Source organism: Lepidothrix coronata, unplaced genomic scaffold, assembly GCF_001604755.1.
Source record: "Lepidothrix coronata isolate B3197 unplaced genomic scaffold, Lepidothrix_coronata-1.0 Scaffold8, whole genome shotgun sequence".
Classification (NCBI taxonomy): domain Eukaryota; kingdom Metazoa; phylum Chordata; class Aves; order Passeriformes; family Pipridae; genus Lepidothrix; species Lepidothrix coronata.
The window spans coordinates 7072017-7098960 of NW_016690188.1; the positions used below are offsets into that span (position 1 = coordinate 7072017).

General features: G+C 52.9%; 2 protein-coding genes across 7 annotated transcripts in view; one reads left to right on the top strand and one right to left on the bottom strand.

Annotated features, from left to right (window-relative positions):
- Positions 1-2974: 2974 nt before the first annotated feature.
- On the top strand, positions 2975-20839 carry ABCC2 (ATP binding cassette subfamily C member 2). The gene is made up of 32 exons (XM_017804028.1): positions 2975-3108; positions 3636-3809; positions 4290-4415; positions 5554-5688; positions 6098-6220; positions 6560-6615; positions 6862-7093; positions 7703-7890; positions 8499-8676; positions 9180-9434; positions 9902-9967; positions 10464-10601; positions 10950-11096; positions 11361-11445; positions 11537-11603; positions 11799-11925; positions 12100-12276; positions 12379-12546; positions 12825-13011; positions 13852-13984; positions 14412-14517; positions 14765-14984; positions 15461-15615; positions 16595-16750; positions 16853-17052; positions 17680-17806; positions 18196-18297; positions 18400-18543; positions 18779-18937; positions 19189-19355; positions 19689-19883; positions 20325-20839. The coding sequence occupies exons 1-32, from the start codon at positions 3067-3069 to the stop codon at positions 20452-20454; spliced, it is 4665 nt and encodes a 1554-aa protein (XP_017659517.1). The 5' UTR covers positions 2975-3066; the 3' UTR covers positions 20455-20839.
- Positions 20840-21588: 749 nt separating this feature from the next.
- DNMBP (dynamin binding protein) overlaps positions 21589-26944 on the bottom strand; it is a 33640-nt gene continuing 28284 nt past the window's right edge. For all 6 annotated transcript variants that reach the window (XM_017804100.1, XM_017804105.1, XM_017804099.1 and 3 more), the window contains 9 exons: positions 26322-26521; positions 25923-26053; positions 25593-25697; positions 25258-25386; positions 24457-24789; positions 24003-24185; positions 23729-23927; positions 23177-23631; positions 21589-22846 (listed from right to left, as the gene is read on the bottom strand). In XM_017804100.1, the coding sequence (XP_017659589.1) occupies positions 22661-22846; positions 23177-23631; positions 23729-23927; positions 24003-24185; positions 24457-24789; positions 25258-25386; positions 25593-25697; positions 25923-26053; positions 26322-26521 (1921 nt within the window). In that variant the 3' untranslated portion in view covers positions 21589-22660. The remainder of the gene's footprint in view (positions 22847-23176; positions 23632-23728; positions 23928-24002; positions 24186-24456; positions 24790-25257; positions 25387-25592; positions 25698-25922; positions 26054-26321; positions 26522-26944) is intronic.

Consider the following 26944-nt stretch of genomic DNA (forward strand, 5'->3'; position numbering starts at 1 on the left):
TTGCTGTGTTTTTCTAAAATTTATTTATGTTTTTAGGTAAGACTGTGATCCATGTTGCACAGCCTGGAAAAGCAGACCCCTGCTGCACCAGAGGAGAATACAATCATATCCAGAATGCCAGGGAGGGAAACATGATAGCAACAGCTGGAAAACAAGGCCTGCTGTAGTCAGCCAGTAGGATTAGCAGTGCAGCAGCTGCTGGGTAGAGAGAAGCACATTGATATGTACGGGTGATGAAGACATTAATTCATAATGGCAGGGAGTTTCTCTCTACCTGACTCATGAGGTGAGGGGGCTCTGAGACATCCTGGGCTTGGGCCCTCAGAGCTTGAGATGGGGGGGGGCACGTGATGAGATTTCTTGGGAGGACCAAGTGCTTTTTCTAAGGGAGTTTTCATGTCCTTTTCCGAATGTGAAGCACAAGCTGTTTGTTCACCAGACAGTGTTTGGGGAATGTACCATTTGGGTCATTGCTGCCTAGTCATGATTGAAGCCCCAGACTCGTATCAGTCACCCTGCAAAATACCCAACAAAAGATCTGAATGGCATCAGAGTGGTCCGTTAAAAGAGTAGAGACCCAGAGATAAAGCAACTTTAACCTTGCTGCCTCCTCTTCCGTAAAAGCTGAAGAGAATCCCTCTGACAGCAGAGATAGTGGACCTTCTTAGGAAGCAAAAGCAGGATTCAGATTTCTCTGTCCGTCTTGGCAATAGCTTGCAGCCTGTGAGGATGTACAGCAAAAATGTGGTATTTGACAAGGCGGCAGCACTTTTGTCCCCTTAAACAGAATCAGGTCATTGAAAGCCTATAATCATTGTATTTTCAGCTCAAAGAGTACATCCTCCTGTTCACGTGGATCCAACAGGAGTATCACTCTCTCCCAAAACACACCTTGGGAACATAAGTGGTAGTTCTTAACAGAGGATATGAGAAGGGAATGACTGTCTAATCCTGGTGTCAGAGCTGTCATCAGCACTGACATGTGCAGGCAGTAGGAAGGATCCAAATTTGGAAGAAGAAATGATTAAATTTGTTGTTACAGTCAATGTAGTTCAGAATATCTGATTTAAGAGTTCATGGCTTATGTGAGATTTCATGAGTCATGGTCATGATTAAGATACTAGTAGCTCAATTAAGATGAATATTCTGCTGACACAGAGTTTGGCTCTTTCCTCTGTGTTTAAAGTTCGAAAATAAAAAGGCTTTTGAACTCGAATGGCATTACAGTGTGACAAAGCAGAAAAGCAGAGAAATAAATCCTTCAGAGAAAAGATGAGTAGTGAGGGCTGGACTGATTTGTAGATTGCTTGGCAGAAACCTCTGTCCTGGATTGGCATGAAGCAATGCCTATTTTTCGAAAAGTTATACCATGCTGGACAACAGATGGATAAAGGCAGGGGAACACAGGGAAACTGTGATATTGTCAGCCAGAGAGGTGCTACTGCTTTGATTATCTTGGTCCCAGTGAAGATTTTTTGGGTATTTTAGTGAAGGAAGCTTTATGGAAGGAGCTGAAGGACAGTGAGGTGGCTTTGTGTGGTTTTGGGAGAAGCATGTCCCAGGTATGAGGGTAGAGAAAGTGAAGGTGTACTGGCTTTGAACATTAAAGAGAGCTGGCGTCCTGTGCTGAGGGAAACACTCCAGCTCTGAATGAGAGCAAAGATGGGGTGGGGATGGGCTGTGACCTGTACTGAAAACTGAGACAAGCAATGGACAGGACATTACAGAGGAAGGTCTCACCAGCAAGTGGTCCCCTTGGCATCAATGCTTCAGGTGGGTTTGAGCAAGGCCACAGGACACCTGTGCCAGTGGGCAGAAAAGAATCATAACAGCAGTCTGGATGGAGAAGGGCTGAGGAAGTGACTGCTTCATTCATTTATTTCTTACCCATTGGATCAGATTGCAGCTCTCATCAGCAGTGTACTGGTTCTGGCCTGGAGGACCTAGCACTAGGGATAGTTTTATTTACAAAAACGTGGATTTAATCAGAGAAACCAGTAATAATTAACCAAGGAGTTGGACATTGAGCCTTTCTCTGGTATTGATGGTTCCTGAGCAATTACTCATTGGGTCACCCTTGACTTCTGAGTTATCTACTAACTCAGTGAACAATGAGACAACGTGATCCTTGCAGTCACCCTACCGTCCCCTTTTATCTACTGTTCCTCAAGAGCACAAATGATTAAGCAAATCCAGTTCCAGCCTTAGAGACACCATCCCCATGTGTCCCTGTCATACTTCCACCTTTCTAAGCAGCAGGGTGATGATTTAATGGTAGTCACTGTCCTCGGGAGTGTTCCTCTGTCTCCAGTGATGGGAGTTGCCTTAGAATGAAGATTCAAAGTCTCTTTGGGGTTTTGTGGCCATGCAGCTGCCATAACATGCAGACAACATGGAAATGTGGGAAAGGGAGAAGCAAAAGGAATAGCTCAAAAAGCCTCCTGGCTCTGCAGGCAAGAAGTTGGTAAAAGGAGCCAAGATCCTGGGTATTCAGAAAGACCAGTGCAACATGTGGTCAGCTCAGCTGCCAGACACTGCAAATTCTCAAGCCTGGGACACTGCTGGTGTCATGGGCCTCCTTGCTGGTTGGCATATGAAAAAAAGGGTACTGTCTCCTTTGGCTTCTGTGGGACCAGCTCTTGCTGGACTTTTTGTCACCATTCAGCAGGCTTGTTTTGGCAGGAGAGATCGTTGCAAAAAAGCAGTGTCTTCAGTGGGTCCATATGAGCTTGTCTCTGTTGGTGTGCACTGATGAAGGCTAGTGGTTTCTGAACAGTGGCTGTGGTGTCCTGCAGTGACTCTGGCTTCCCTGTATCTCCCCTTTGATCTCTTTTTTGAGTCTTCCTCTCCTCCCTTCTCCTTATCCCATGTGGTTTCCCAAGCCCTTTTGGTCACAGCTTTGGTTTGTGGTGTTGTGCAATAGCACCAAGTTAATAAATAACTGTGTGTCATCAGGGATTTTGTCCCAATGCTGCTTGAGGGTGTGGGGGGACTTTTATCCCAAGCATCCACTCAGGACTTGGGCAGAGCACGGGGAAGGAGCTGCCGTCTCTTCTCCCCTGAGCCATGTCAGCAGCCCTAGAGGAGTTCTGCGGCTCCGTCTTCTGGGTGAGTGGCAGCATCATCCCTATTGCCTGTTCTTGGGGCAGGATGCTCAGTGCATGGGGAGATCCCAAGGCTCACAGCTTGTCCTGCCAGTGGAACCCAACGGCCAGCAGTCGGCAGAGGTTCTGATATTTATCCAGGACTGCCACAGCACTGAGAGCTGTGCAATGGCTGCGTGGTATTCACAGGACACTGAGGCAATGACAGCTCCCTAAATGAGCCTTGGCCTGTTTTGGCCCAGCTGGAAACACAGTACACCCTGCATAGACCTCTTGGGGAATGATTTGGGTCCAGCTGCTTCAGCTGACTTGGCTCCAGCAAGGGAGCCCATCCAGGTTCAGGCAGATAGATGGGGAGAGAGATATCACGTCAAACTTTGGCTGAGTGCTGAAATGCTCAGCCAGGAGGGTGGGTGTCAGGAGGGGTGCAGTGGGGGTGGGCACCTATGGGAGTGCTGGCTCTTGTGCTGTGAACCAGGTGAGAGTCAATCCATCCCAACTGACTTTGTTTTCTGTCCTTGCTGCCCCCAGAATGATTCTTACCTTGCTCGTCCAGATGCCGACCTGCCTGTGTGCTTCCAGCAGACTGTGCTGGTCTGGGTCCCCCTTGGCTTCTTCTGGATTTTGGCTCCATGGCAGCTCTTGCCCATGTGCAAATCCAGAGCCAAGAAATCATCTGTGACCAAACTCTACATCATCAAGCAGGTAGCGTGGGGCTGAGGGGGCACAGATGACAGGCTGGGGCAGCCCAGAATGGAGGTGGTGTAAGTGGAAGGCTCTGTGCTGGAGTCAGGTATGGGATGGAGAGATGAGAAATGTAGGAGAGAAGGAGCAGTGGGATAGGGCACCATCTGGGACAGAAATGTAAACGGGAATCTAAGATGATGCATATATCTGGGACAGAGGGAACAACAGGGGTGGAATACACTGGGAGGGAGGGCAGAGTATATACTGGGGCCTCTCTTGTGGTCTGTTATCCTCCAAACTTAAAATGATGGCAGTGCTCCTGTGGAACTGTTGCAGCTTCACAGTGATGAAAGCTCTCACAGGCCAAGTGTGAGTTGAAAAGGATGTAACAGTGCATGGAACACAGTGCTTCTATGCCAAACTGTGTTGTCTTCCAGTGGTTCCCAGTTTCCTCAGTGGTCTGGGTCTCCCCTCAAGGCTGCCCCCCTCTCCTCACAGATGCTTGCTGCTTTGCTGGTGGTGACGGCAGTGGCAGAGTTGGCCCTGGCATTTGTAGAGGACACAGAGCAAGACACCGTGCCAGCTGTCAGATACACGAACCCCAGCCTGTACATCGCCACCTGGGTAAGGGATCAGCTGGTAAATGTGCTGTGTGTCACCAAAGAGACACAGTGTGAGACCACAGGCCAAGCAGCAGAAAACTTCCCTGCCTGTTCTCAGAGATCAGTGGGAAGCTGTGTCCACGAGGGAAGTGTAGCCTGCATATTGGACAGGGACTAGCCCTCAACATGTGTGAGTGGGGCATAAGGGCAATTCATTGAGCACAGGCGTCTGGTTGTACAGTGTTCCCTGCTTTTATCCTTAAAACTGGGATAGGTTCTACGCCTGTGTATGTAGCTGAACTGTCTCTGATAGAAGCCTTGCTAGCAGCAGTATGGGTTTCACAGGATTGATTGCATATCGTGGACATCAAATCATGGCTTGCTGCTCTGATGTCTCACAGCTTCCCATGAGTTGCTGCTCGCTCTTCTACAGAGAGTCAGGAGAAGTACCACAGGATGGCCAGGCAGAGGAGAAAGCTGAGGACATAGGGGCTATTAGCTTGATGGAATATGTGCATGGAAGTTACAGATATCCTGTGTGAGACATGGCATATTCTAACAGTCTTAACAAAGCCAAAATGCTCAGAAAATGTTACTTTTGCACTTAAAACCAAAAGTAACATCCCCATTTGCTATCCTTCGTATTTTGTCATGTCATTTAATTTCACGTGCAGAGTCCATGTGATATGATAAGACAAGGGGACTGCCCATAGAGAGGACTCTGCACTGCTGGGACATGACACGGGTTTAGTTCCAGTTCTGGAGGCAATATGCAGGAGAGAGGGTGTGACTCCTGATGGCTGGGCATGTCATACACATGGACAATGTGTATGACATGTCTGAGAACCTGGAGTGAGAACAGCTAAAAAGAGAAATAGTGCCCTGCTGTAATGTCAGGGTACCTTCAGACCTGATCTTATGTCTTCCTGAAATAAACCTTTGCCATATGCAGTTAACTCTGAAGCTTATGTAGTTAACTCTGAAGCTTATGTAGAGCTGGCAGTGAGCTCAGGCACTGGGAGCTCAGTGTATTCAAGATAGTGAATCCCAGCATTTCATGAATGCTGGCACCCCGGGACACATGCTTCAAAGACACTTTTAGAGTCCAGACCTAGTCCTGCAGCCCTACCTGAGCCTCTGACTGGTCTTTCTTCCCGCAGCTCATGGTCCTGCTGGTCCACGAGGCACGACGCTTCTGCTTGCGCAGAGACTCGGGGGTACTTTTCTGCTTCTGGACACTGTCCCTGCTCTGTGGGATATTGCCGTTCCAGTCACTTGTCCGGAGAGCCCTGCAGGTTGGATTTGACAGGAAGCTCTGTGCTTCCCTAAGGTCGTGTTCTGTCCCCAAGAAAAGTCCTTCATACTTGTCTCTTGGCAAGCTCTCTGTGGTATCACACAGATCCCAGCTGCCCTGGCAACCTTGGGGAACAGGAAAATACCTGAGAAGGAATTGCTCTTTTAATTCATCCTATCTCTTTGGGGAGGTATAAGGTCTCCAGGACCAATTTCTCTGCTTACAGACTTATGGGAGGAGGTTAGGAAGAAGTGGCAAAAGGAAGCTGATCCAGGCTGCACAGCGAGTTTTGCACTGCTGCATTGTGCTCAGCCATGTTCACTGTCCTGGGGATGGATCTTGTCACTGAGTGACACCAGGTGGCCTTGAGACAACCCCCAACAATAACCCTGGGCTTTCCATTCCTGCAGGAACCAATCTCCGACCTGCCACGGTTTATCCTCTTCTTCATCTCCTATGGGCTCCAGCTGCTCATCTTCCTTGTCTCGGGCTTCTCAGATGTTGCCCCAGAAACAAAGGAAATCAGGAAGAAGGTGAGAGGACCATATGGGAGTGGGCTTGAGGCACCACATCCCATGCACTGTGTTGGGCGGGGTGAACTCTGTGTAGGCTATGGAACCTGGAGCTCCATGCTCCAGGCCCCTTGGGGAGGGAAGACCTGAGGGCTTCAGCACATGGCACAGCAAGAGCTGCAGCCTGCAGCCAGGGACAGGGGGCTGCTGCTGGCTATGAGATGGGGTTCTTGGGGTGGGATCTAGCACAGTTGGAAACTTCTGGGGCTCCTTAATGGCTGGAGGTGCTGAATCAACTCTAGTCAACACCACCTCTCAACATCAATGATATCTTGGTACCTACTTTTCTTTGTACCATAGAACCCAGAGGTGACAGCCTCCTTCCTGAGCTCCATCACCTTTGAATGGTACAGCAGGTGAGCAGGGCTCCGTGGGAGGTGGGGCTGGAAAAATGCAAGAGTGCTTCAGGGCTGGCCCATCCCTGTTTGGGGGAGCCTGCAGTGCAGGCTGCTTGGAGTTAGTAATGAGAGGCACCACACTGGGTTTGGTCTATGCAGCCTGAGCCCAGTGCCAGGCTGGGTGTGAAGTCCTTGCATTTTCAGCAAGGACTCTCCAACAAGTGTCATGCAGGAAACTTGCTGAGAGGTTTCTCTGCCCCACAGCGTTGTTTTCAAGGGCTATCGCAAGCCTTTGGAGATAGAGGATGTCTGGGAATTGAAAGATAAAGACAGGACACAGGCACTTTGCACTGCTTTTGAGAAGAACATGAAGACTGCCATACGGAAGGCCCAAGCTGAACTGGAGAAACGGAAACGCAAGAAAAGACACCAGAAAGGTGACCCAGACCATGGAAACAATATGACCAAGGCCCAGAGCCAAGACATCCTGGTGCTGGTAAGTCCATTCCTACTCTTGGCCTTGTATGGGACTGGCACATCCAGGTCCAGCCTCAGGGAACAGGGTCACCCAATGTCCCTGCAGCCCCTCTTTGATTCTACAGGGCCATGGACAAGGATGGGGGAACCCATGACAGGGTGTTCCCTGTCCTTGGCAGATCCCCATGTTTTGAGAGACCAAGAAAGTCTACATCCTTCTGCCCTACAGAAGGACAGAAACCACCCTCAAGTCTACAGTACAAGCAGCTCCCTTATCTCTATCTTTCCCTACCCCAAATACCTCCCAGCAAAGAAGTCAGATTGAACATCACTCCGTAATCATCCCTGGCCTCAGGTTCTTCCTGGGGTGCCTGATTTTTGGCCTGAGAGGTTCAAGGTGGTTTGGGTTTTGCAACAATTGTCTTTGGCACATGAGAGATGTGTTAGTCCTGGACGTGTATGACATGAGCAGAGATCAGTGAGAGGGAACATGACAGGAGGTAAAGCAAAGACTTTATTCAGGATACCTGATCTAGGGTCTGTCTGTGATGCTGCCCTGGAAGCATCTTTCCTGGTGCAGGAAGCCTGCACAACCAACTCCTTCACTTTTGTGTGGGCTTCCCTCCAGGAGGAGAAGCAGCCAAAGAAGAAGAAGAAGAAGAAGGGAGACAAAGGCGACTCTGACCCTCCTGAGGATTACGCCAGGGGTTGGTTGATGAAAACACTGGGCAAGACCTTCCGGCAGAACCTCATGCTAGCAGTGGCATTCAAGGTGGTGCATGATGCACTTGTGTTTGTCAGCCCCCAGCTGCTGAAGTGAGTCTTTTCTCTCTGACCCTATCCATGTTCTGTCCTGACTTTTCACCCAACCCCACCACCTCCCTCTGTGCACTGTATCCAGGCCCACCATCTCCATATGTCTACCTCTCCCAGCCCTGGACCCTCAGGACATTTTGTGCTCTCACTAAAGGCAGGGGAATATGCTGGGTTACAGTTTAATGAAGAATTGATTTGAGCTGGCTGCCAGCTTTTATGGGTAATAGCTTGCTCCTCGCTCCTTGCATCCTCTGTTACACAGCCCTACTCCCTCGCTGGAGACAGTCCTGGCTCTTCTCTGGGGCCCTTCATGAGTCAGTCGGGCTCAGCCCAACAGGGCTTCCCCAGTTCATTTTGCAGAGCAGCACAGTCTCTGTGGATGATCTGACATTACTGACCCACTGCTGTGTGTGAAATGCAGTGTCCTTGGCAGAACAGGGACGCCCAGCAGGTCAAGGGTCTCCAGCTTGCTGAGCATTGAGCCAGCTCTCTAGGGCAGGGTCTCAGTCACCACTCTTGTGAGGATGCTCTCCCTGCGTTCATTTGCAGCATCCTGCTTGAGTCTGTCTCAGTAGAGTGAGTGTCTCATGGGCTTTTTTATCCTCCAGGCTGCTGATTGCCTTTGTGTCGGATGAGGAGGCTTTTGCCTGGCAAGGCTATTTATATGCCATCCTGCTCTTCCTGACAGCGGTGGTCCAGTCCATCTGCCTGCAGCAGCACTTCAGCTTGTGCTTTCAGCTTGGCATAAATGTGCGTGCCAGCCTCATCGCTGCCATTTACAAGAAGGTTTGTATGGTCCTGTCATCGTCCCTGTTGGCTTTTCTCTGAGCTGGGCTGTGGATATAATCATTCATTGCCTGACCCATCAACCTGGGGTGACTGGGGTGTATGCACTTTACTTCTTAAGAAGGCACAGGAAAAGCTTGGCTTGTGGGATGCCCACCCAGCTCTGGGGACACTGTGGATCCTAGTTCTGCTTGGGACCTGGGTGCTGCAGCCATGTGTTTGACAGCTACCAGGGGCTGAGGCAGGTTTCTCTTCAGAACAGTGTCACACCTAGGGCAATTGCCACTAGGATTCCTGCACAAGGATGTGTTTCGTTTTACCCAGCATCCAGTGGCTCCTGGTGTGTGGGCAGTGAGGAGACTGCCTGTGGCCAGCAGGGAGGCACCAGGAGCAAACCCAGGAGCAGTTTCAGGCTGGCCTGCTAATTGCCTGCTCTGTGCCATGCTGCTGGGAGCCAGGCTGCTCCCAGACTGGCTTGCGGTGACAATGTTTTCTCTTTCCAGTCACTCACCATGTCCAATGCCACCCGCAAGGAGTCCACAGTGGGAGAGACTGTGAATCTGATGTCAGCTGATGCCCAGAGGTTCATGGACATGGCCAACTTTGTTCACCAGCTGTGGTCATCTCCCCTGCAAATTATCCTGTCCATTGTCTTCCTCTGGGCAGAGCTGGGTGCCTCTGTCTTGGCTGGCCTTGCAGTCATGGTACTGCTCATCCCCATAAATGCGTTCCTGGTTGCCAAGGCCAAAACCATTCAGGTCAGTGGTGGGTGCAAGATCCTTCCTGGTCTCGCACTCCTGAGGCCCACTGTTGCTCTCTTCCCTCACACTCCCCTACCCTTTTCTGTTTTATTATAGATCTTTCCTAGCCTAGGAAGTTGATCTCACTTGGGCTGGGGGTAGCCTGAGCCAGGGGTGATCTGCTGCTATGAGCAGGAGACAGGTCTGTTCTACCATCACAGTTGAACTTGAACAAGATTAGAGGCAGCCTTGAGGACTGAAATGGGATATTACCAATCATAAGATAAAGCTTTAGCTTCTACCTCACAGCAGGGTGTTGTTTTTCCCCAGATTGTCCAGAGCCCCAGGGGAGCCAAGGTCCAGCTTGGTGGGATGACTTTTCTGGGTTCAGGAGCCCATCCTTCCCTTCCCCGTGGCAGCCCAGATATGTTTCCAAGGGTGAGCTGCTGTCTGGTTTTGGTGACATCTGGTTCTTCTGTTTGTAGGTGAGGAACATGAAGAACAAGGATGAACGGATGAAAATAATGACTGAAATCCTCAATGGAATCAAGGTGAGCAGTGGACTGGAGACTCCCCAGGCAGCTGCTGCACCCCTCTTGGTGCACTGTACCTGGAGAGAGCCTACCTGTATAACCCTACAGCACCAATCTTATAGTCTAGCTTGGGGCCCCTGTGTCTGGGGTGTCCAAGCCTCAGTCTTTGCAATTCCCTTGGCTTCCTCACCTTTTGAAAAATTGAGTGGGGAGGAGCTCTGGGTTCCTGGACCAAGACTTGGGAGCCAAGAGAGGGTGTTTCTTGATAGTGAGCCCACTGCCATAGTGGCAGAGGGGCTGGCAGTGACCTGTAAGCTGAAAATGAGGGAGTGTCAGTGTGAAGTGGGGGAGTGCTGTAAGCCGTGGGTTAGGACAGGAGAGGGAAGATGCAATGGCCAAGCAGGCTTCTGAGCAAGCCAGGAGCTGGTGATGGAGGTGCTGGCCACTAGCGAGCTGAGTGTGCAGGTGGGCTTTCCTGTGAAGCCAGCATCTGCTCACCCTGCTCATCCCGCAGATCCTGAAGCTTTTTGCCTGGGAGCCCTCATTTGAGAAGCGAGTTAATGACATACGGGCACATGAGCTCAAGGACTTGCTGAAATTCAGTTACCTGCAGTCGATCTCTGTCTTTGTGTTCACGTGTGCCCCCTTCCTGGTGAGTGACAACAGCCCCGGGGAGGGTTGCACCTTCCTCTAAGTGGAGGCTGGGCTGTGTCCAAGGGGATGGGAAATATGGGGAATCTCATATGGAGTGCTCCTGCAGCGATGAAGGGGTTGATATCCCTTTCTCTGCCTGGGATGCAGAGTATAGTCCTGGCTGCTGGCAGGAGAGCTGTGGTGGAAGGGGGTCCCATCAGGGTGGTGAGATGGGGCCCAAAGGAGAAGGGGGAAGGAGGAGGGGAATAGGTCCCCAGCAGAAAAGTACTGCTGAGGCCTAAGGGCGACAATGGGGGTCTGGACACACAGCCACATTGATGGTGCTTTTTCCTGCTATCTCTCCTAGGTCTCCTTGGCCAGTTTTGCCGTCTATGTGATGGTGGATGAGAACAACGTCCTGGATGCACAGAAGGCCTTTACTGCTATTTCCCTTTTCAACGTCCTGCGTTTCCCCATGGCCATGCTGCCCATGGTCCTCTCTTCACTAGTGCAGGTCAGCCCTCCCATAGGGCAGGGGGTGCAGGGGGATCCTATGATACCTCTGCCCAAACCAGAACATGGGACTCAGGTGTGTGATGGACACCCAAGAGTCAGTGCAGGGGGGTGGGACAGGACTTACATAATATAACACAGGTTTGGGGCTCAGAGGTTCGATGGGGACTGTGTGATGTGGTGCTCTGCTTATGGGGCTCCTGCCAGCCCACCCAGCTGCACCCCATGCCCATGTGCCATCCTCATCCTCTTTCTACCATGGCAGACCAATGTGTCGACTGCGAGGCTGGAACGCTACCTGAGCGGAGAAAACCTGGACACCTCAGCTATCCAGCACAATCCCATTCCAGGCAGGTGAACCTCCAGATTACTCCCTGTGGGTCACAGGCTGTCCCCAGCCCTGGGCTTTCCCAGTCCTGAGGGCCCTCTCTCTGCTGACAGGCAACGCTGTGCGTTTCTCAGAGGCCACCTTTTCCTGGGAGCAGGACGGCAGTGCTGCGATAAGAGAGTAAGTGCTCTGCACCATATTGGGGGCAGATTGCTGGGGAGCAGGAGGCTTTCTGTGTTTTTAATTGGGGAAGGCAATAACTTCTCACAGTGCTGCTAGACACAGGTGTCCTAGAGACATTGCTCTGTGCTGGTCCCACTCAGGAGCCGTGGGTGACCTGGCAATGCTGCTTCCTAAACCCTCGTATCTTTGCAGTGTCACCCTGGACATTGCACCTGGGAGCCTGGTGGCCGTGGTGGGGGCTGTGGGCTCAGGCAAATCTTCACTGGTGTCAGCTATGCTTGGGGAGATGGAGAATATCAAGGGACACATCAACATCCAGGTGAGAGGAGCCGGCTGGCACAGGGGGCTTTGGGGCTGCCTCTGAGCTCAGTGGGGAAGCAGCAGGGCAGGACTGTCTCAGCGTAGTGGCTCAGGGCAAGGAGAGGCTGCAGGAGGTGGCAGTGCTCAGGCTGATGCTCTGACAAGGTAGCTATTCTTGTGTGTCTCCTTCCAGGGCTCCCTGGCCTATGTCCCCCAGCAGGCCTGGATCCAGAATGCCACCCTGAAAGACAACATCCTTTTTGGGTCAGAACTGGATGAAGCTCGGTATCAGCAGGTCCTTAAGGCCTGTGCCCTCCTTCCAGACCTGAAATTGCTGCCTGCGGGCGACCAGACAGAGATTGGAGAGAAGGTAGCAGCCCTGGGGGCTATGGATATTCCATAGCACCTGCAGCAGAGAACAGAGCTGTACCCCTGTGCCAGCCCCATGCCCAGAGAGGTCCTTCCTTTCCAGGGTATCAACCTGAGTGGGGGCCAGAAGCAGCGAGTGAGCCTGGCCCGGGCAGCGTACAGCAACGCAGACATCTACGTGCTGGATGACCCGCTGTCTGCCGTGGATGCTCACGTTGGCAAGTACCTCTTCGAGCACGTGCTGGGCCCAAAAGGGCTGCTGCAAAAGAAGGTGAGCACCCATGCCCCCCTACCCCCCACATAGCCAGGCAGGAGTGGCACTGGCACAGTGTTGATGATCCAGGGAAGACAGGCTGCCTGCCTGGGACAGGGAAGGATCCTGTGGCTTTCACATGGAGCTACAGCAGGCAGGAGAGGCCTCATGGGTGCCCTATGTCTGCATTGATAAGCAGAGAGATCCCCAGCCAGGGGATGGAGAGCCTACAGGCCCATGGCTGGGGGACAGGGAGTGTTCTGATGGTCCACTACCCTGCAACTGCTTTGTTGCAGACACGGATCTTGGTGACACACAGTATCAGCTTCCTGCCCCAGGTCGACAACATCGTGGTGCTGGCAGCAGGAGCAGTGACTGAGCATGGCTCCTACAGCAACCTGCTGGCAAACAAGGGGGCCTTTGCCCAATTCCTGAACTTGTATGGCAGGCAGGAGGAGGATGTTTCAGAGAAAAATAACACAGGTACTGGGAACACAATGGGGCTGTGGCAGTTAGAGGGGCTGTGCATGGATCTTGTGGATATGAAGATCTGATCTTTCAGTCTGACCTGGCTCTATCCAGCCCAGGCACCAGTGGTGGCTGCTGTGAATCCTTCCCAGCTTCTGGTAATCAGCAGCACAAGGACTTCCTGCCTAAGATTTGCACGCAGGCATTATGTTAAGCAGCCAGCAAAGGATCTGATTTTTTTACTCTCTTTTTAGTTCATTTATGTATATGTGTCCCAAAATCTTATGTGGCAACAGACTCCATATTTTAGTGATGCTGAGAAGAGAGAGCTCCTTTGGTTTATTCTAAACATGCCACTGGATAACATTCATCTTTATCATGTCCCCCAGTGCCATGGGGAGGAGTGATATCAGGTCAGGTGGATGCCCACCCTGCCTGGGCTCAGCACAGTTGTCCAGCTGCAGCCTGGCTATTCCCAGACCACCCTGACAGGACCCATCTCCACCTCCTCAAGGGGGTACTCCTGAACTGGACTGATACGACCTACTACATCTTGAACCTACTAAACTAGCACAAACCTCTGCTTGAGGTCACACCAGTGGCAGTGAGCAGCAGAGACTGCCTTCACGCAGGTCTTTAGCCCTATGTCCCCTGTCACTTCTCCCTCCAGCACCGTGGATTTCTTCCTCCTCCTGCTGTACTGGGCTTGCAGCAGGGTTGGAGAAGGTGTGCTAAGTGATGGTAGGACATAGCCCGGGCCTGGGGTGTGGGGTGAAACTGTGTGCAGCAGAGGTGCATGGGATCTGCTCTCTCCTCAGTGCCTGATCCTACCTTCCCTCATCCCTGTGCTTTTAGCTGTTGGTTTAGCTGGGGATGAAGAGCAGAGTGATGAAGACCTTGAGCCTTGTGTGGAGGAGGGCCCTGAAGATGTGGTGACTATGACCCTGAAGCGAGAGGCCAGCATCCATCGGAGACAATTGAGTCGCAGGTAGGATGTGCCCTGAGTTCTTGGCTCTCTTCCCTGCCCCATGCACTGCTCCCTCAGAGACATGAGTCTGGGGGCTTCCTGGGAATTTCCTGCTGGGAGCCTCCCTACCTGCTCCTACAAGCTGATCTGGGTCAGGGGCATTTACTCACATTACTCACAGTAATGTGTCACAGCCTTACTCCTTACTCTGTGGTCTTCCCTGAAACTCTCACTGCTGGCTGGTTCTGCTTTTGGGCTTGAGGGCTACAATTTCATGGCTGTAAATGCCTAATGCTTCCACAAGGCTAATTCAAAGCTGCCCCAGTTGGGACATTATTTTCCAGTGGGCTCTAGCGCTGGAGATCCAATGCAGCATAGGGATGGACTCTCAGGAGATTAGGACCAATCCAACATCCTGTGATTAATGATGCCTATCACCTCCCTGCAGCCTTAGTAAAAGGAGCACCAGTTCCTGGAAGAAGGCCCAAGAGGAGCCCCCAAAGAAAGTGAAGGGACAGCAACTGATCGAGAAAGAAACTGTGGAAACCGGCAGGGTGAGGAGGAGGGAGGATGAAGCACTGTGCTGCCAGTGCTACCAGACCCTGACTGTGGCTCAGAGAAGTGTGGGCTGGTGTAGCCCCACTGCAGCCGAGAGACACGAAGGGGACAGAGCTGCCCGGGACTGGTGGGCAAGATGGTGGAGGGAGTACTTGGGCAGCAAAGCAGGAGTCCCAAGTCTGTGCTGGCTGCTATTTGGCTGAGGTTTGCTGGGCAGTGGTAATGAGTTAAATTGGTCCACAGGTAAAGTTCTCCATGTACATGCGGTACCTGCGTGCTGTTGGCTTGTGCTATTCCTTCTGGATTGCCATGGGCTACGTTGCAGAGTACGCCGCCTATGTGGGGACCAACCTGTGGCTCAGTGCCTGGACAGACGATGCGCAGCACTACCTGAACCAGACCTATCCCACGGAGCAGCGAGACCTGCGGATCGGTGTCTTTGGGGTACTTGGGGTGTCACAAGGTGGGTGTAGGAGGACAGGGGACCCACTCACCTCAGCTGTGTGGTCCAGAAGGGATATATGACTTGCGAGGCCTGCAGGCAGAAATGCAGGAAGCAGCAGGGGACCCAACATTGTCTTCATTTGCCTGCTGCTGCCTTCCTTCCAGCTCCTGGCTGAACTGGGGACAGATACCAGTCCAAAGCCAGCATAAACTCCCCCAGGAAGTCTGTGTTGCCTCCTTAGGTTGAAGATTACTGTCCTTAATCAATTTGGACATAGTGCTAGGGCCCAAGGTTTTCCAAAAGGGTTAATGTTCCTCCTGGGTGGGGTGGGATGCAGTTACTGGGGCGTCCCAGGAAGGTGGGATGCAGGACTATCCCAGTGGCTCACTGCAGAGCTGCTGGCTTGGAGCTGCTTTGTGACTCTGTTGAGCCAAAGGGTGCCTGGTGAACTGCTGTCACACCTGCCCCTCCCCCCCTCCGTGCTGTCCTTGCAGCTGTCTTCCTGCTCTTTGCCACCATGCTGTCTGCTCGGGGTGCCACACGAGCCTCACGGGTTCTGCATCGGCAGCTGCTCAGCAACATCCTGCACGTGCCCATGAGCTTCTTTGACACGACCCCAATTGGCCGCATTGTGAATAGGTTTGCCAAGGTAAGAGAACAGCCCCAGCATGGAGAAGGTGTTTGTTCCAGCAGGTCTGGAGAGCGTTGGGTAATAACATAACACTGCTGCTGTCGAGCACGGCTCAACTGAGCCCAGATAAGGGCCAGAAAGGGACCAGAAGGGCGTGGTGGATACAAGGCTGACTGCAAGGCAAGCCAATCCTGGGCTATACTAAAAAGACAGTGTCCAGCAAATCACAGGAAGTTGTTATCTCCTCTGCTCAGTGCTAAGGAGGTCACACTTGGATACTGTGTCCTGGTTTGGGGTCACCTGGTCAAGAAGGATGTGGAGAAACTGAAGAGGGTCCATAGTAGATCACCAAGAGAGGTAGGAGCCTAGAGCTCATGTCCCACAGTGAGATGTCCTTCTGGTTATGGACTTTCAGAAAAATATACAGTCTTTTCTATGTAAGTGAAGCTCATAAAACAAAGAGAAAGCGAAAAGGAGGAAAATAAAGACAGGTAATTTCACGTGTGCTGCTGCTCTACTTCTTCCTTTGGTGCCATCTCTTGGTTTTTGGGAATAAAATTTCTCTTGAAATCAAGCCTCAGGCCTTCTGGGTTTACTCTGAAATGAGAGAGTATGTGATGCTGAGCTAGGAGATGGATGAAGGCCAACTGGAGACCTGTGTGCTCCTGTCTGCATGGACCTGTAGTTAGTCCTGTCCCTGTTTCTGTCTCAATTCCTGTTCCTGCATCCTGGGTCCAGACGAAGATGCAATTCCTAAAGCTGGTCTGTGCAACAGGGGAATATTATAAGAAGTTTTTCTGTTAAATCAGCTGTTCCCAAGCTAAGAGCTGTGGCCCTAAATGAGATTGTAACCATAATACCAATTGAGGGTCATCCAATATTTTTACAAGTGTCTGGCACTGTGTTACCATATGAGTGGGTAGGAACCCTGTATGTATGGTGTCTTTGGGATTCTCCCTCTCTCTGGGGTCACTGACTGCTTCTTCATATGCTCCAGGACATCTTCACAGTAGATGAGACCATTCCCACGTCCTTCCGCACCTGGCTCTCCTGTTTCATGGGCATCATTAGCACATTGATCACGATCTGCCTGGCCACTCCATACTTTGCTCTCATTATTATTCCCTTGAGCATCTTCTACTATTTTGTGCTGGTGAGTAACTGTGGCTTGAGTGAAGCTTCTGCCCTGCTGAGAGCGGTATCTTTGTGGCTGCTGGTCTTTGTGTTGGTAACGAAGCTGTGTTCCTCATTTCAGCGCTTCTATGTCTCCACATCACGCCAGCTAAGGCGTCTGGACTCTGTCACCAGGTCTCCCATTTACTCCCACTTCGGTGAGACAGTGTCAGGCCTTTCCGTGATCCGGGCCTATGGACACCAAGAACGGTTCATGCAGCATAATGAGACCATCATGGACATAAATCAGAAAAGTGTTTATTCCTGGATAATCTCAAATAGGTGAGTTTTACCCCTTATGCTACAGAACAGCCTGTAGCACCTCTCCCCGGGGGCTTCTGGGTCCTGAGAGAGGTCCTTGAGATGCTGCAGTTCTCCCTCTTGATCTCAGCATTGAGGGTTGTATAGGAACTGGGGGAGTTACGATAGAGGTGCCATCTCTGGGAACGACACATGTTAGGGTGATTTTGAAAGACAGAATGTGGACCCTACAAAGTGTCCAGAGCCTGGGTAGGGTGAGCTGTGCAGTCAGGGACTGAGATGCTCTTGGTAGGTTCTGGGAAGAGGCTGATGTTTCAGGCCAGGTAGGAGCGCGATGTGGGCCCTCTTTGGTGTTGATGTCTTACTGGTAGATGCTTTGGGCGTGTGAGGGTTGTACAATTGGGGCTCCTCTGATATATGGCATTACCAGCAGAGGAGGTTATGTGTGAGACATGGACTGACATAAAATGAACCTGCTTGCAGGCCACAAATGATCTGCAATGTGTACCATGTGTACAGCACTGGGCTCAGGGCTGGGTGTGAGGGGTGCTGGTAGGGTGCTGCTCTTACTGGTGGGCTCTGTGTTGGGCACCGGCAGATACCTCTCTGCCTCTCCCACTGCCCTTCAGCTGTCCTCTCCTGGAACAGGTGGCTGGCCATCCGTCTGGAGTTCGTTGGGAGCCTGGTGGTCTTCTTCTCTGCGCTTCTAGCAGTGATTTCAAAGAACACTTTGGCGGGCGGCATCGTGGGTCTTTCTGTCTCCTCTGCTCTCAGCGTGAGTCAATGAAAGTGTTTTCTTATCCCAGGGACAGCCCTGTCCTGGGAGCTCTGGGCTGGCTGCAGGAGGCTGCCCTGTCTCCAGCTCTGATCCATGAAGAGGGGATTATCTGGGGTGTCACATCACCTGGGGAGTGGCTATAGAGCCAAGGAAGTGCACATCCCAGTGTGAATGGATACTGGCTTCCATGAGGAGGAGTATAGTCCTGCTATGGATCAGAGATGCGGCAGCAAAGTTTTTGAAGAGCTAGAGAGGGTGGGCTGTGGCTGAGGACTGGAGATCCCAGACCAGGAACAGTCATGTTCAGGCTGAGTCCCTGAGCTGAGGTGGGAGGTGGTTGTTCCTGGGTCCCACTGAGCTCTGCATCCTCTGATTCTGCCGTGCAGGTGACCCAGACACTGAATTGGCTGGTGAGGACATCTTCGGAGTTGGAGACAAACATCGTGGCTGTGGAGAGGGTACATGAGTACATGAAGGTGGAGAACGAGGTGAGGAAAACAGGGTTCAGGCAAGCACCTGCTGTACAGCGTGGTGCTCTCCAGCCTCTCGGAGTGCAAGTCCCCACCTAATGCTCCTGTGCCCTCCCCCAGGCTCCATGGGTGACAGGAAAGCGTCCACCACGTGACTGGCCCAGCAAAGGCGAGATCCAGTTTATTGACTACAAAGTTCGTTACAGACCTGAACTGGACCTGGTTCTTCAGGGGATCACCTGCAATATTGGGAGCACTGAGAAGGTGCCTCTGCCCTCACTACACTCTTTACAGAGTTACACTGTGTTAAAGCTGTTTGTTCCTCTTGGCTTCAGTCTGTGCGCTGGGGAGGGATGGTGATGGGATGTGGCTCCTGGGGACTCAAGCTGCAGGAATGGGACAGTCTGGGAGATGGTGAGGGTGGGAAGGCCCACCAGAACAAGATGGAAAGCATCTGCCCTCTTTTCTTCAGCCCTGGTCTAAAAAGCTGCTTCCACAGGTCGGGGTTGTGGGCCGAACTGGGGCTGGAAAATCCTCCCTCACCAACTGCCTCTTCCGAGTGCTGGAGGCTGCTGGAGGGAAGATCCTCATCGATGAGGTGGACATAGCAACGATTGGCCTCCATGACCTGCGCAAGAACCTCACCATCATACCCCAGGTGAGCTGATCACCACGTTTCCATATCCCACTGCTGCGTGGCTCCTGCAGGCTGTTTCCTGGGTTATGCATTGCCCTCAGTGCATCCCTGGGTGCTGTGGAGACGCCAAAGGCCTGTGACCATGCTGTCACCACCTCCCCTGCCCAGCTGCAGGCAGCAGCATGGGCAGGATGTGGCCACACTTGGGGGCCTGAAGCCATTGCCCTGCTGAATGGCTGTGGTGTGGCTGAACACGGTGCTGTTCCTGGCAGGACCCTGTGCTCTTTACTGGAACCCTGCGGATGAACCTGGACCCCTTTGACCAGTACTCAGACGAGGAGGTCTGGAAGGCCCTTGAGCTGGCTCACCTGAAGACATATGTGCAAGACCGTCCTGAGGGACTGCTGCATCTTGTGAGCGAGGGAGGGGAGAACCTGAGGTGAGCAGGCCCAGCTCCCCTCCCTTCTCTTGCTCCAAGGGACCAGCCTGGAACAGCAGCCTCCAGCAGAATGGCTGTCCAGAAATGAGGGCACAGAAGCTTCTGGGAAAAGAAGGTGGGAGAAAAGGGTACAGGAGCCAGGGCTCTCAGGATGCCAGCGTGAGCCAGCCCTTCTATGAGGGCCCAGAAAGATGCTGAGAGATGGGGTGCTCAGGCTGGCAGATGCAGGGGGAAGGCCAGGCACAGTGTTGGGTCAGGGCAGTGTGTGCCAGTAGGCTTGCAGAAGCTCTGATAGTGCCTGTTTAGTAACTCATGTTTTCCATCTCATCCCAGTGTTGGGCAGAGGCAGCTGGTGTGCCTGGCCCGGGCCCTTCTCCGCAAAGCCAAGATCCTCATCCTGGATGAAGCAACAGCAGCTGTAGATCTGGAAACTGATCATTTAATCCAGACAACAATCCGGAGCGAGTTTTCTGACTGCACTGTCCTTACTATCGCCCACCGCCTCCACACCATCATGGACAGCAACAGGTACCGTGGGACAGTACCATGGGGCAAGAGGAATGGGAATCTGGACCCCTAGGATGGGGCAAGAGGTGGCCAGCAGCAGAAGCAAGGATAGAGCCAGGAGGGCAGGGGTGGATGTAGTGCCTGGGGCAGTAATACACAGTGGTTCCAGAAGAGAACAGAGGGGTAGGAAGGTTGGCCATGCAGTAGTTATGCCTTTGTGGGAGAAACGTTTTTTGGTATCGTTCTTTACAGCAACAGACCATATAGGCACTCACTGTTGGCACCTTAGGTGAGTCACCCTGCCAGCACAGGGAGGAGGGCTGTGCCCTCACCACTGCTGAGAGGTGAACCACATAATGTGGGCACAGAAGGAGTGAGACTCAGTGGGGGTGCAGCACTGGTACCATCAGTGCTATCAACTCGGACCCTGGGAGCTCAGGCCTTCTTGTTCCCCTCTACCAGGGTGATGGTGCTGCAGGCTGGGCAGATTGTGGAATTTGACAGCCCCGAGGAGCTGCTCCAGAAGCAGGGCATCTTCTCCATGATGGCGAAGGACGCTGGCATCACCAATACTGAAAGTACTACCCTGTAGGGGGAGCGCTGCATCGTCCAGGTGTGTGCGGGCAGCTCCCTCCTGTTGGCGCTCACCGAGCTGGCGTCAGCGTCTCCCCGCAGCCAAGCTGCCCAGGAATTTGCCTTTCTGCAGCTGGGAAGCAGAGAGGGTGGCTTCTCTGGTTGTCCAGAGACAGAGCACCTGGACTCGAGTGAGCTGTTAACATTGCTACCGTGCCCTGCCTGCTGTGCACACAGGGGTCTGGAGCTGCTTAACTTATTCTACAGAGGGGAAAAGCTATCTGCGATGCAGAGAGATCATGACCCCTGTTGGGAGTGGTCTTACTTTTTGTACTTCACCATGCCAGGTGAACCTACCTTAGAGATGCTTTAGCACTGTGGAATTAAATTACTGTTTAATCTAAGAGTGGATGCTATAATTTATTTACTTTTGGTAACTGTTTCTGGTCTTTCAACTTAAGGCTGACATCAAGTAAGCCTTGGTTTAGCCTTAAACCCAGCTAGTGCTTGGGGGAAGCTGCCCACAGAGGTTACACAGAGGGGTGGGCAGTCCAAACTGAGTGGCACAGCTATACCTGGGCATGAACACTATGTGGCAAAAACAGGGTCTGCTGGCCTTCCCTGTGGCTATGATCCCGTTAATGGTAGTGCAAATAAATGAGCCCCTCCCTGAGGCTATTCGTAACCAGCAGTGGGGCACATTTTGGGCTGTGGCTCCAGACTGCAAACCTGACTGTGGTGGAGACAAGCTGAAGAGGTGCAGGCACGTGTCTGTGCTACAGCCATGCACACACAAAATATGGTGGTTACTCTTGACAAACTCTTGACTCCTCTTTGTTCCTGGACACCAAACTCAGGAGCTGTAGTGCTGACCTCAGTGCTGGCATGGAGGGAGCAGGTGCAAACACAAACACCCCCACCCTGCAGGGGAAGAGGGCAGTGCAATCACTTAATGAAGAACGTTCCTGTGAGGGTTTCCCAGTGCATGAGCTGGAGCTGGCACAAACACCATGGCAGAAGCATGCTGGACCCCAGTGAAAGGGAATTTTCCTGGCCTTGCAGGATCTGCATGAAGTGTGTGGGCTTTGCCCCCACTGCAGCACTGGCCAGGCACTCCTCCCAGCTCTCCCAACATTTGCACAGGCACCTTCTATACACAAGGGCAAATCTTTATTTACAGAGCAGCAGTACAGGGGATACAAACATTGCCCCATGAAGAGAGCTTCTTCCCTTCTGGGCATGGCAGCAGCAGGTATCACACACCAACCCACCAAAAGGCAACACATCCCTCCCAGGGATGGTCCTGCTCTTCCCGAACATCAGCACTGTCTCCAGTGCCCTGAAAGAAGGCACAGGTGAGGCAATTCTGGTCAGAGCTCCCAAAAAATCAAACTGGAGGACAATTTGTGCTTTGCCTTCTGCCCTGCCCCAACCCAGAGCTGCCAGGTGGGCTTGTCAGTGCAAAGATGGGTCTTGGGCATGGGAAATGCACTGACAAGGCAAGATGGTGTTCTGGACTTCTGGCTCACCTGAGATCAGAACCTGATGGCTGCTGGTAGCAGCAGAGCTTGGAGAGGCTGAGCCCCTGGAAGGCCAGGCACAGGGGTAAGGCACCTGCTGAGGGCTTTGTTGTGGGAATTTCAGAGGCCAGGCCCATCCCAGCCCTGGAGCTCAGCTACTCCCAGCAAATTTCAGAGCTGCCTCCCCAGGCAGGTGTAGATGTCCCACCCTGGGTCCTGCACAGACAGACAAAACCCAGCTCCTGCTGCCGCTGCTGAGAAGGCACAGAGAGCATGTTGGCGTAGTCTGGGCTGCTTTTAATACTACTTGACTAAACACAGTCTCCAGAAACTTGGCATTAGTCTTTCACAATTTAAACCCACAGCAGCTCCTCAGCTTTAGTTGAGCCTTACCCTCCTGGGCAGACCACAGCCCCAAGCCTTGCTCCCCTGCCCCTGGCTGCACACAGGAGGCTCAAACAGCACAGGTGAACTCACCCCTGCCCTCACATAAGCTACCTGTCCTGCCTACCAGGCCAGCTCACCATTCTTCCTCTCTTGATGGGGAGGTGGCAGCCAGTGTGTTGGGGCCCAATAGCACTGCACAGCTGTGAGAGGGACAGTCTTGGGGCAAGCAGTGGGGGCTACAGAGCTGGCCAGCCTCCCCAAGACCCCCAGCAGTCCTGGCAGGAACAAGGCATGGGGTGCAGGCTCCTGCCTGCCGCCTCACGTGTACTCTGTCTTCCGGATATAACTTGAGGGCACATAGCCCTGCTTCCCGTGTGCCTCGGCCAGCCACCACTCCTGATTGCCTGTGATGTCCTCAAACTGCAGGATCTTGAGTCTCTGGTTAGCTGACACACTCAGTTCATTAGTGTTTCGGCCTTTGAAGGTGTAGAGAGCATAATAGACCTGCCAGACAGAGGGAGAGTATCACTTGGATGGTCAGACCACACAGCCTTGCTGTTGCAATGCATAGGATGCGTGGGCTTTTGTCCTTTTTACCACACAGTGCCAGCCCTAGCCCCGTCCTGGCCTCTGCCAGAGCTGCATCCACCTGCCCACCCCCATCTGCAGCCTGGTTCTCTGCCTCTGCACCTCTGCTGCTGGGAGAAAAGATCTCATACTTCACGTTTCACCTCTCCCTGGCCATTCCCAGGGAGGAGGATGACTCAGTCCCCAGTCAAGCAAGGGGATCAGCCCTCGGGATCCCCAGCCTCCCAGGGGTGGGTGAGAACTCACCTGGTTGCCCTCTGACTCGCTGCTCTCCAATCCAGAGTCTCTATCCTCCACTGAGGGTGTGGGCCTGAGATGCGCTTTGGTGAGGTGCCCGTTGCGAGAGCTGGGGCTGCAGCCCAGCTCGGAGCGGCTGTAGCGGCACTGAGACATCACCGTACCAGCCTCCAGTGGGGCTGTCCTGTCACCACACCCAAGCTGGGGCAGAGAGGGGGAGTCCATCTCCAATGGGGGCTGCCCAGACTGGTATGTGTCTGCTGGGGAGGCAGAGTCCTGCAGGGGTTTCTGAGTGAAGGTGACAGCCGCCCCGCTGGGGCTGAAGGTCAGTGTGGCGTTGCTGTGGGGAGAGGAGTTGCTGTGCTCCGACTCGTTGGAAGAGTGGCTGCCGACAGAGACGTCCGACTGACTTCGGCGTGGGTTGTAGGGCTTCAGAAAGGAGCTGTACACAAACCCTTTCGTCACTGCAGAGAGGCAAAGAAAGAGAAGTCAGACTGGGGCATAGGACAACCAGAGGAAGGGACTCCCCACAGGCAGCAAGGGCAGGGAGCAGCCACTCACCTCCATTATCTATGAGCCAGCGATTCTGGCTGCCCATGGGGTCCTTCTTCTTGATGACGCCCACAATGTCTCCTTCCAGCAGTGAGACATCCAGGTCCTGGGCAGCATTGAAATTGCGCTCTGCCTGGAAGAGACTCTCGGGGGGATAGCGGGCCAGGAGGGCAGCTCGGACGTCATCCGACTGCAGGAAGTAGGTCGGCTGCAGAGGAACAAGGCAGGTGTGAGTGGCTGTCCTGGGCTCTGCAAACCCTGACACCAGGCAGAAGGAACTCACCAAGCTGCCAAGGGGCTGCCGCCGGGCAGACTGGCGCTCCATGCTCTTCCTTTCAAAAGTCTTCTTGGGAGCTACCTGGGACTCTGGGAAGAAGGTGAAGGCCTGGAGCTGCTGGAGGACTCGACTGTGCTCATCCTGGAAGACGGCAATGAGGTTCCCCTCCCTGCCAGACACCTTTAGCAACTAGAACCAGAGCAGAGTTGGACATCCTGTTAGGTGACAGTTGCTGGGAAAAGTGGCCAAGAGCTACAGCAAAGACCATGACAGGGGTTCTGCATCCTGCCTGTGACTTGCATCAGACCCAGATTTGCAGTCCTGCCTGGACTCAGCTCTGAGTGGTCCTCAAACTCATGACCTGAGATTCTCCCAGGCAGAGAATCTTAAACAGGGACAAGCTCTGCACAGTTTAGTGCTGCACCGAGCCCAGAGCACTGTCTGCACTCCGGGAACCCACCGACAGCAGTGGTCTCAGCTCCTCCAGGGCCAGGCGCACGAAGTCGCAGTGTGCCTCGGCGTAGCCCCGCACGCAGCTGGCAAACAGCTCCTTGGCGAAACGCAGGAACTTGGGCAGCTCATCCAGCAGCTGGGCATTGAGGGCCTCGTAGTTGTTGCGGGCTGACTGCAGCTCCTCCAGAGTTCGCTTGTCCTTCAGCTTCTCCGCTCTCTCCGTGCAGTTGTGGAAGTCAAGTAGCTTGTCGAACCGTTTCTGCACCAGCTTGTGGGGCCCTGCAAACATGCTCAGCAGCTGGTTCAGGGGTGAGCTCACCAGCCGCTCCGTCCGCTCTTTCTGGTGGGCAGAGATGCAGAGAGAAGGTGAGACAAGGTGCTCTCTCCCACTGTGCAGTGAACACTAACAGCTCATTTTTCAGCACACAGGAAAATGTCCTCCCTAGGACAGTATAGGGACTGTCTTCCTGGTGGCACCCACAAAAGCTCCGGAGATCCCTTCCAAGAGGAATTATTCTATAATCTTACGTAACTGTGCCAGCACAGGTAATACCATGGAAAGTATCCAAAACACTCACATAAAGAGTTGTAGCATTTTCAGGTAGGGCTGAAAAAATGTGTTTCTAACAGGCACATCCATAAATTCCCAGGCATCAAAGCTCTCAGGAAGGAAGAACTAAGCAGGAGTGCTCACACCTCTCCCAAGTTACCCTCCCTGCAGCCTCCCAGGGGCTGCCCTTCTGCAGCAAGCCCCCAGGGAAGGCCCCTGAGGGGTACCTCCAGCATATGGGAGCACAGCCTCACTCACAAAGTTGGAGAAGAGTTGGTCACTGATGAGACGATTCACTTTCTGGAACTGGTCCAAGTCCCCACTCGCCTTCTCTGTGCACAAGTCCCACATGCTCCCTGCTGCCAGTGCCTTCATACAAGCAGACTCCTGCACCAGGGAGACAGAGTCAGCTCAACCACACCTGCTGCCCAGAAGAGGCCTCCCAGGGCAGCCCAGACCCTCAGAGACCACCCTCCCAGCAGGGCTGAGGCCAAAAGCCCTGGCCAGAGGCACTGCAGGTACACACCATGCAGACAGGAGGGGCAGTGCACAGTGAGTCCCACAGGTTTGGCATCACACCCAGACTGACTCACCCGAACATGCTGCAGGTAGAGGGAAAGGTCCCGGATGAAGGACTTGATCAGCCGCTCCTGCATCCGGAAATTTTTCTCCATTTCTTCAAAGGCTTCATCCTTCAGCTATGAGAGAAAGTGTTTCAAGAAAGGCAATGCATGACTCCAGCACCTTCCAGAGTGCAAGATGTGGGGCCTTTTGCCCACAAGCTGAACAGCAGAGATGGGTGGTTCAGACCCTAAGCTCACACTGCCTTGCTGCTCTTGATTAGAGCTACACTTTGGGGAAGAGGGGTGGAGGAACAGCAGATACCACTGGAGAAGCACTGCAGGGTGTATGATGCACATTACCTGGGGTGCAAAGCCTGTGAGATGCTTGAGGTGGCTGCTCACACGGTTGGATTTCTTGATGATAGAGTGGAAGTTGAGCTTGGAGATCTTCTCCATGAGGCTATCCTCATCCCCCTTCCTGTACTTTAGCACTAAAGAGATTGATATAGAAATTAAAACCCTCGTAAGCACAACACTCATGTCTTACAGTGCCTCATTAACAATCACCTTGCTGGCTCTCCCCCTCCCCAAGCCTCTGTAGTCCCAAGTATCCCTCATATCACTATAGAATGGTCTGGATTGGAAGGGACCTTAAAGGTCCATGATTGTGTGTGTCAGCTAAGGCTCAGGGGTGAGAAGACACCAATCTCAACACACCCACTCCTGTCCCTCTCTGCCCAGCACTGCCCAGCTTCTCACCCAGGTCCTTCCGGCGCTTGTATTCATTGATGTTGACATTGATTTCTTTGACTGCAAGGACAGCAGCTGTGAGTGGTGCCTTATCAGGATGAGCCTCGGGAGTGGCACTCAGCAGCTCCATCAGCAGCAGTGGGTACCGCATCACCCTTTGCACAGGCTTGATGAGGAAGGAGCCCAGGTTAATGTAGTTTGTGCAGCCCCTGGGAAGTCAGGACACAGGAGATGTACCAAGTGTCAGTCCAGCTCTGTCACACAAATTCTGCCTCCTCAATCCAAGCCAACCAGACTCAGAACACCGCCTCTAAATCCACTGTACTCCCTAAGTCATGCCACCCTCATGTCCAAACTCACTGCACTCCTGAACTCCTGGTGCTGTCAGATCAACTCCAGGTTTCCAGTTCTCACTCATACCAGGTGATTTTTCCCAGCCAGGATCCCCTCCATCACCAGACCCACCATGAAATTCTACATAGGCACAGCCTCACACTTGCCAGAGCACCACCTGTCTCAGACTCTGTCCCACCACCCAACTGTCCTCAGTCATTGCTGAGGGCTCCCAAAACCTGTTTCCTGATCAAAACCTCCCCATGCCTCATCCCCTGTACTCCTACCTGTGTTGCCCA

Bases quoted from the DNA above. Each gene is read 5' to 3' on its own strand.
- ABCC2 (XM_017804028.1), top strand. From the start codon at position 3,067: ATGTCAGCAGCCCTAGAGGAGTTCTGCGGCTCCGTCTTCTGG. The intron at 3,109-3,635 runs GTGAGTGGCAGC...TGCTGCCCCCAG, and splicing joins TCTGCGGCTCCGTCTTCTGG to AATGATTCTTACCTTGCTCG. The intron at 11,926-12,099 runs GTGAGAGGAGCC...GTCTCCTTCCAG, and splicing joins AGGGACACATCAACATCCAG to GGCTCCCTGGCCTATGTCCC.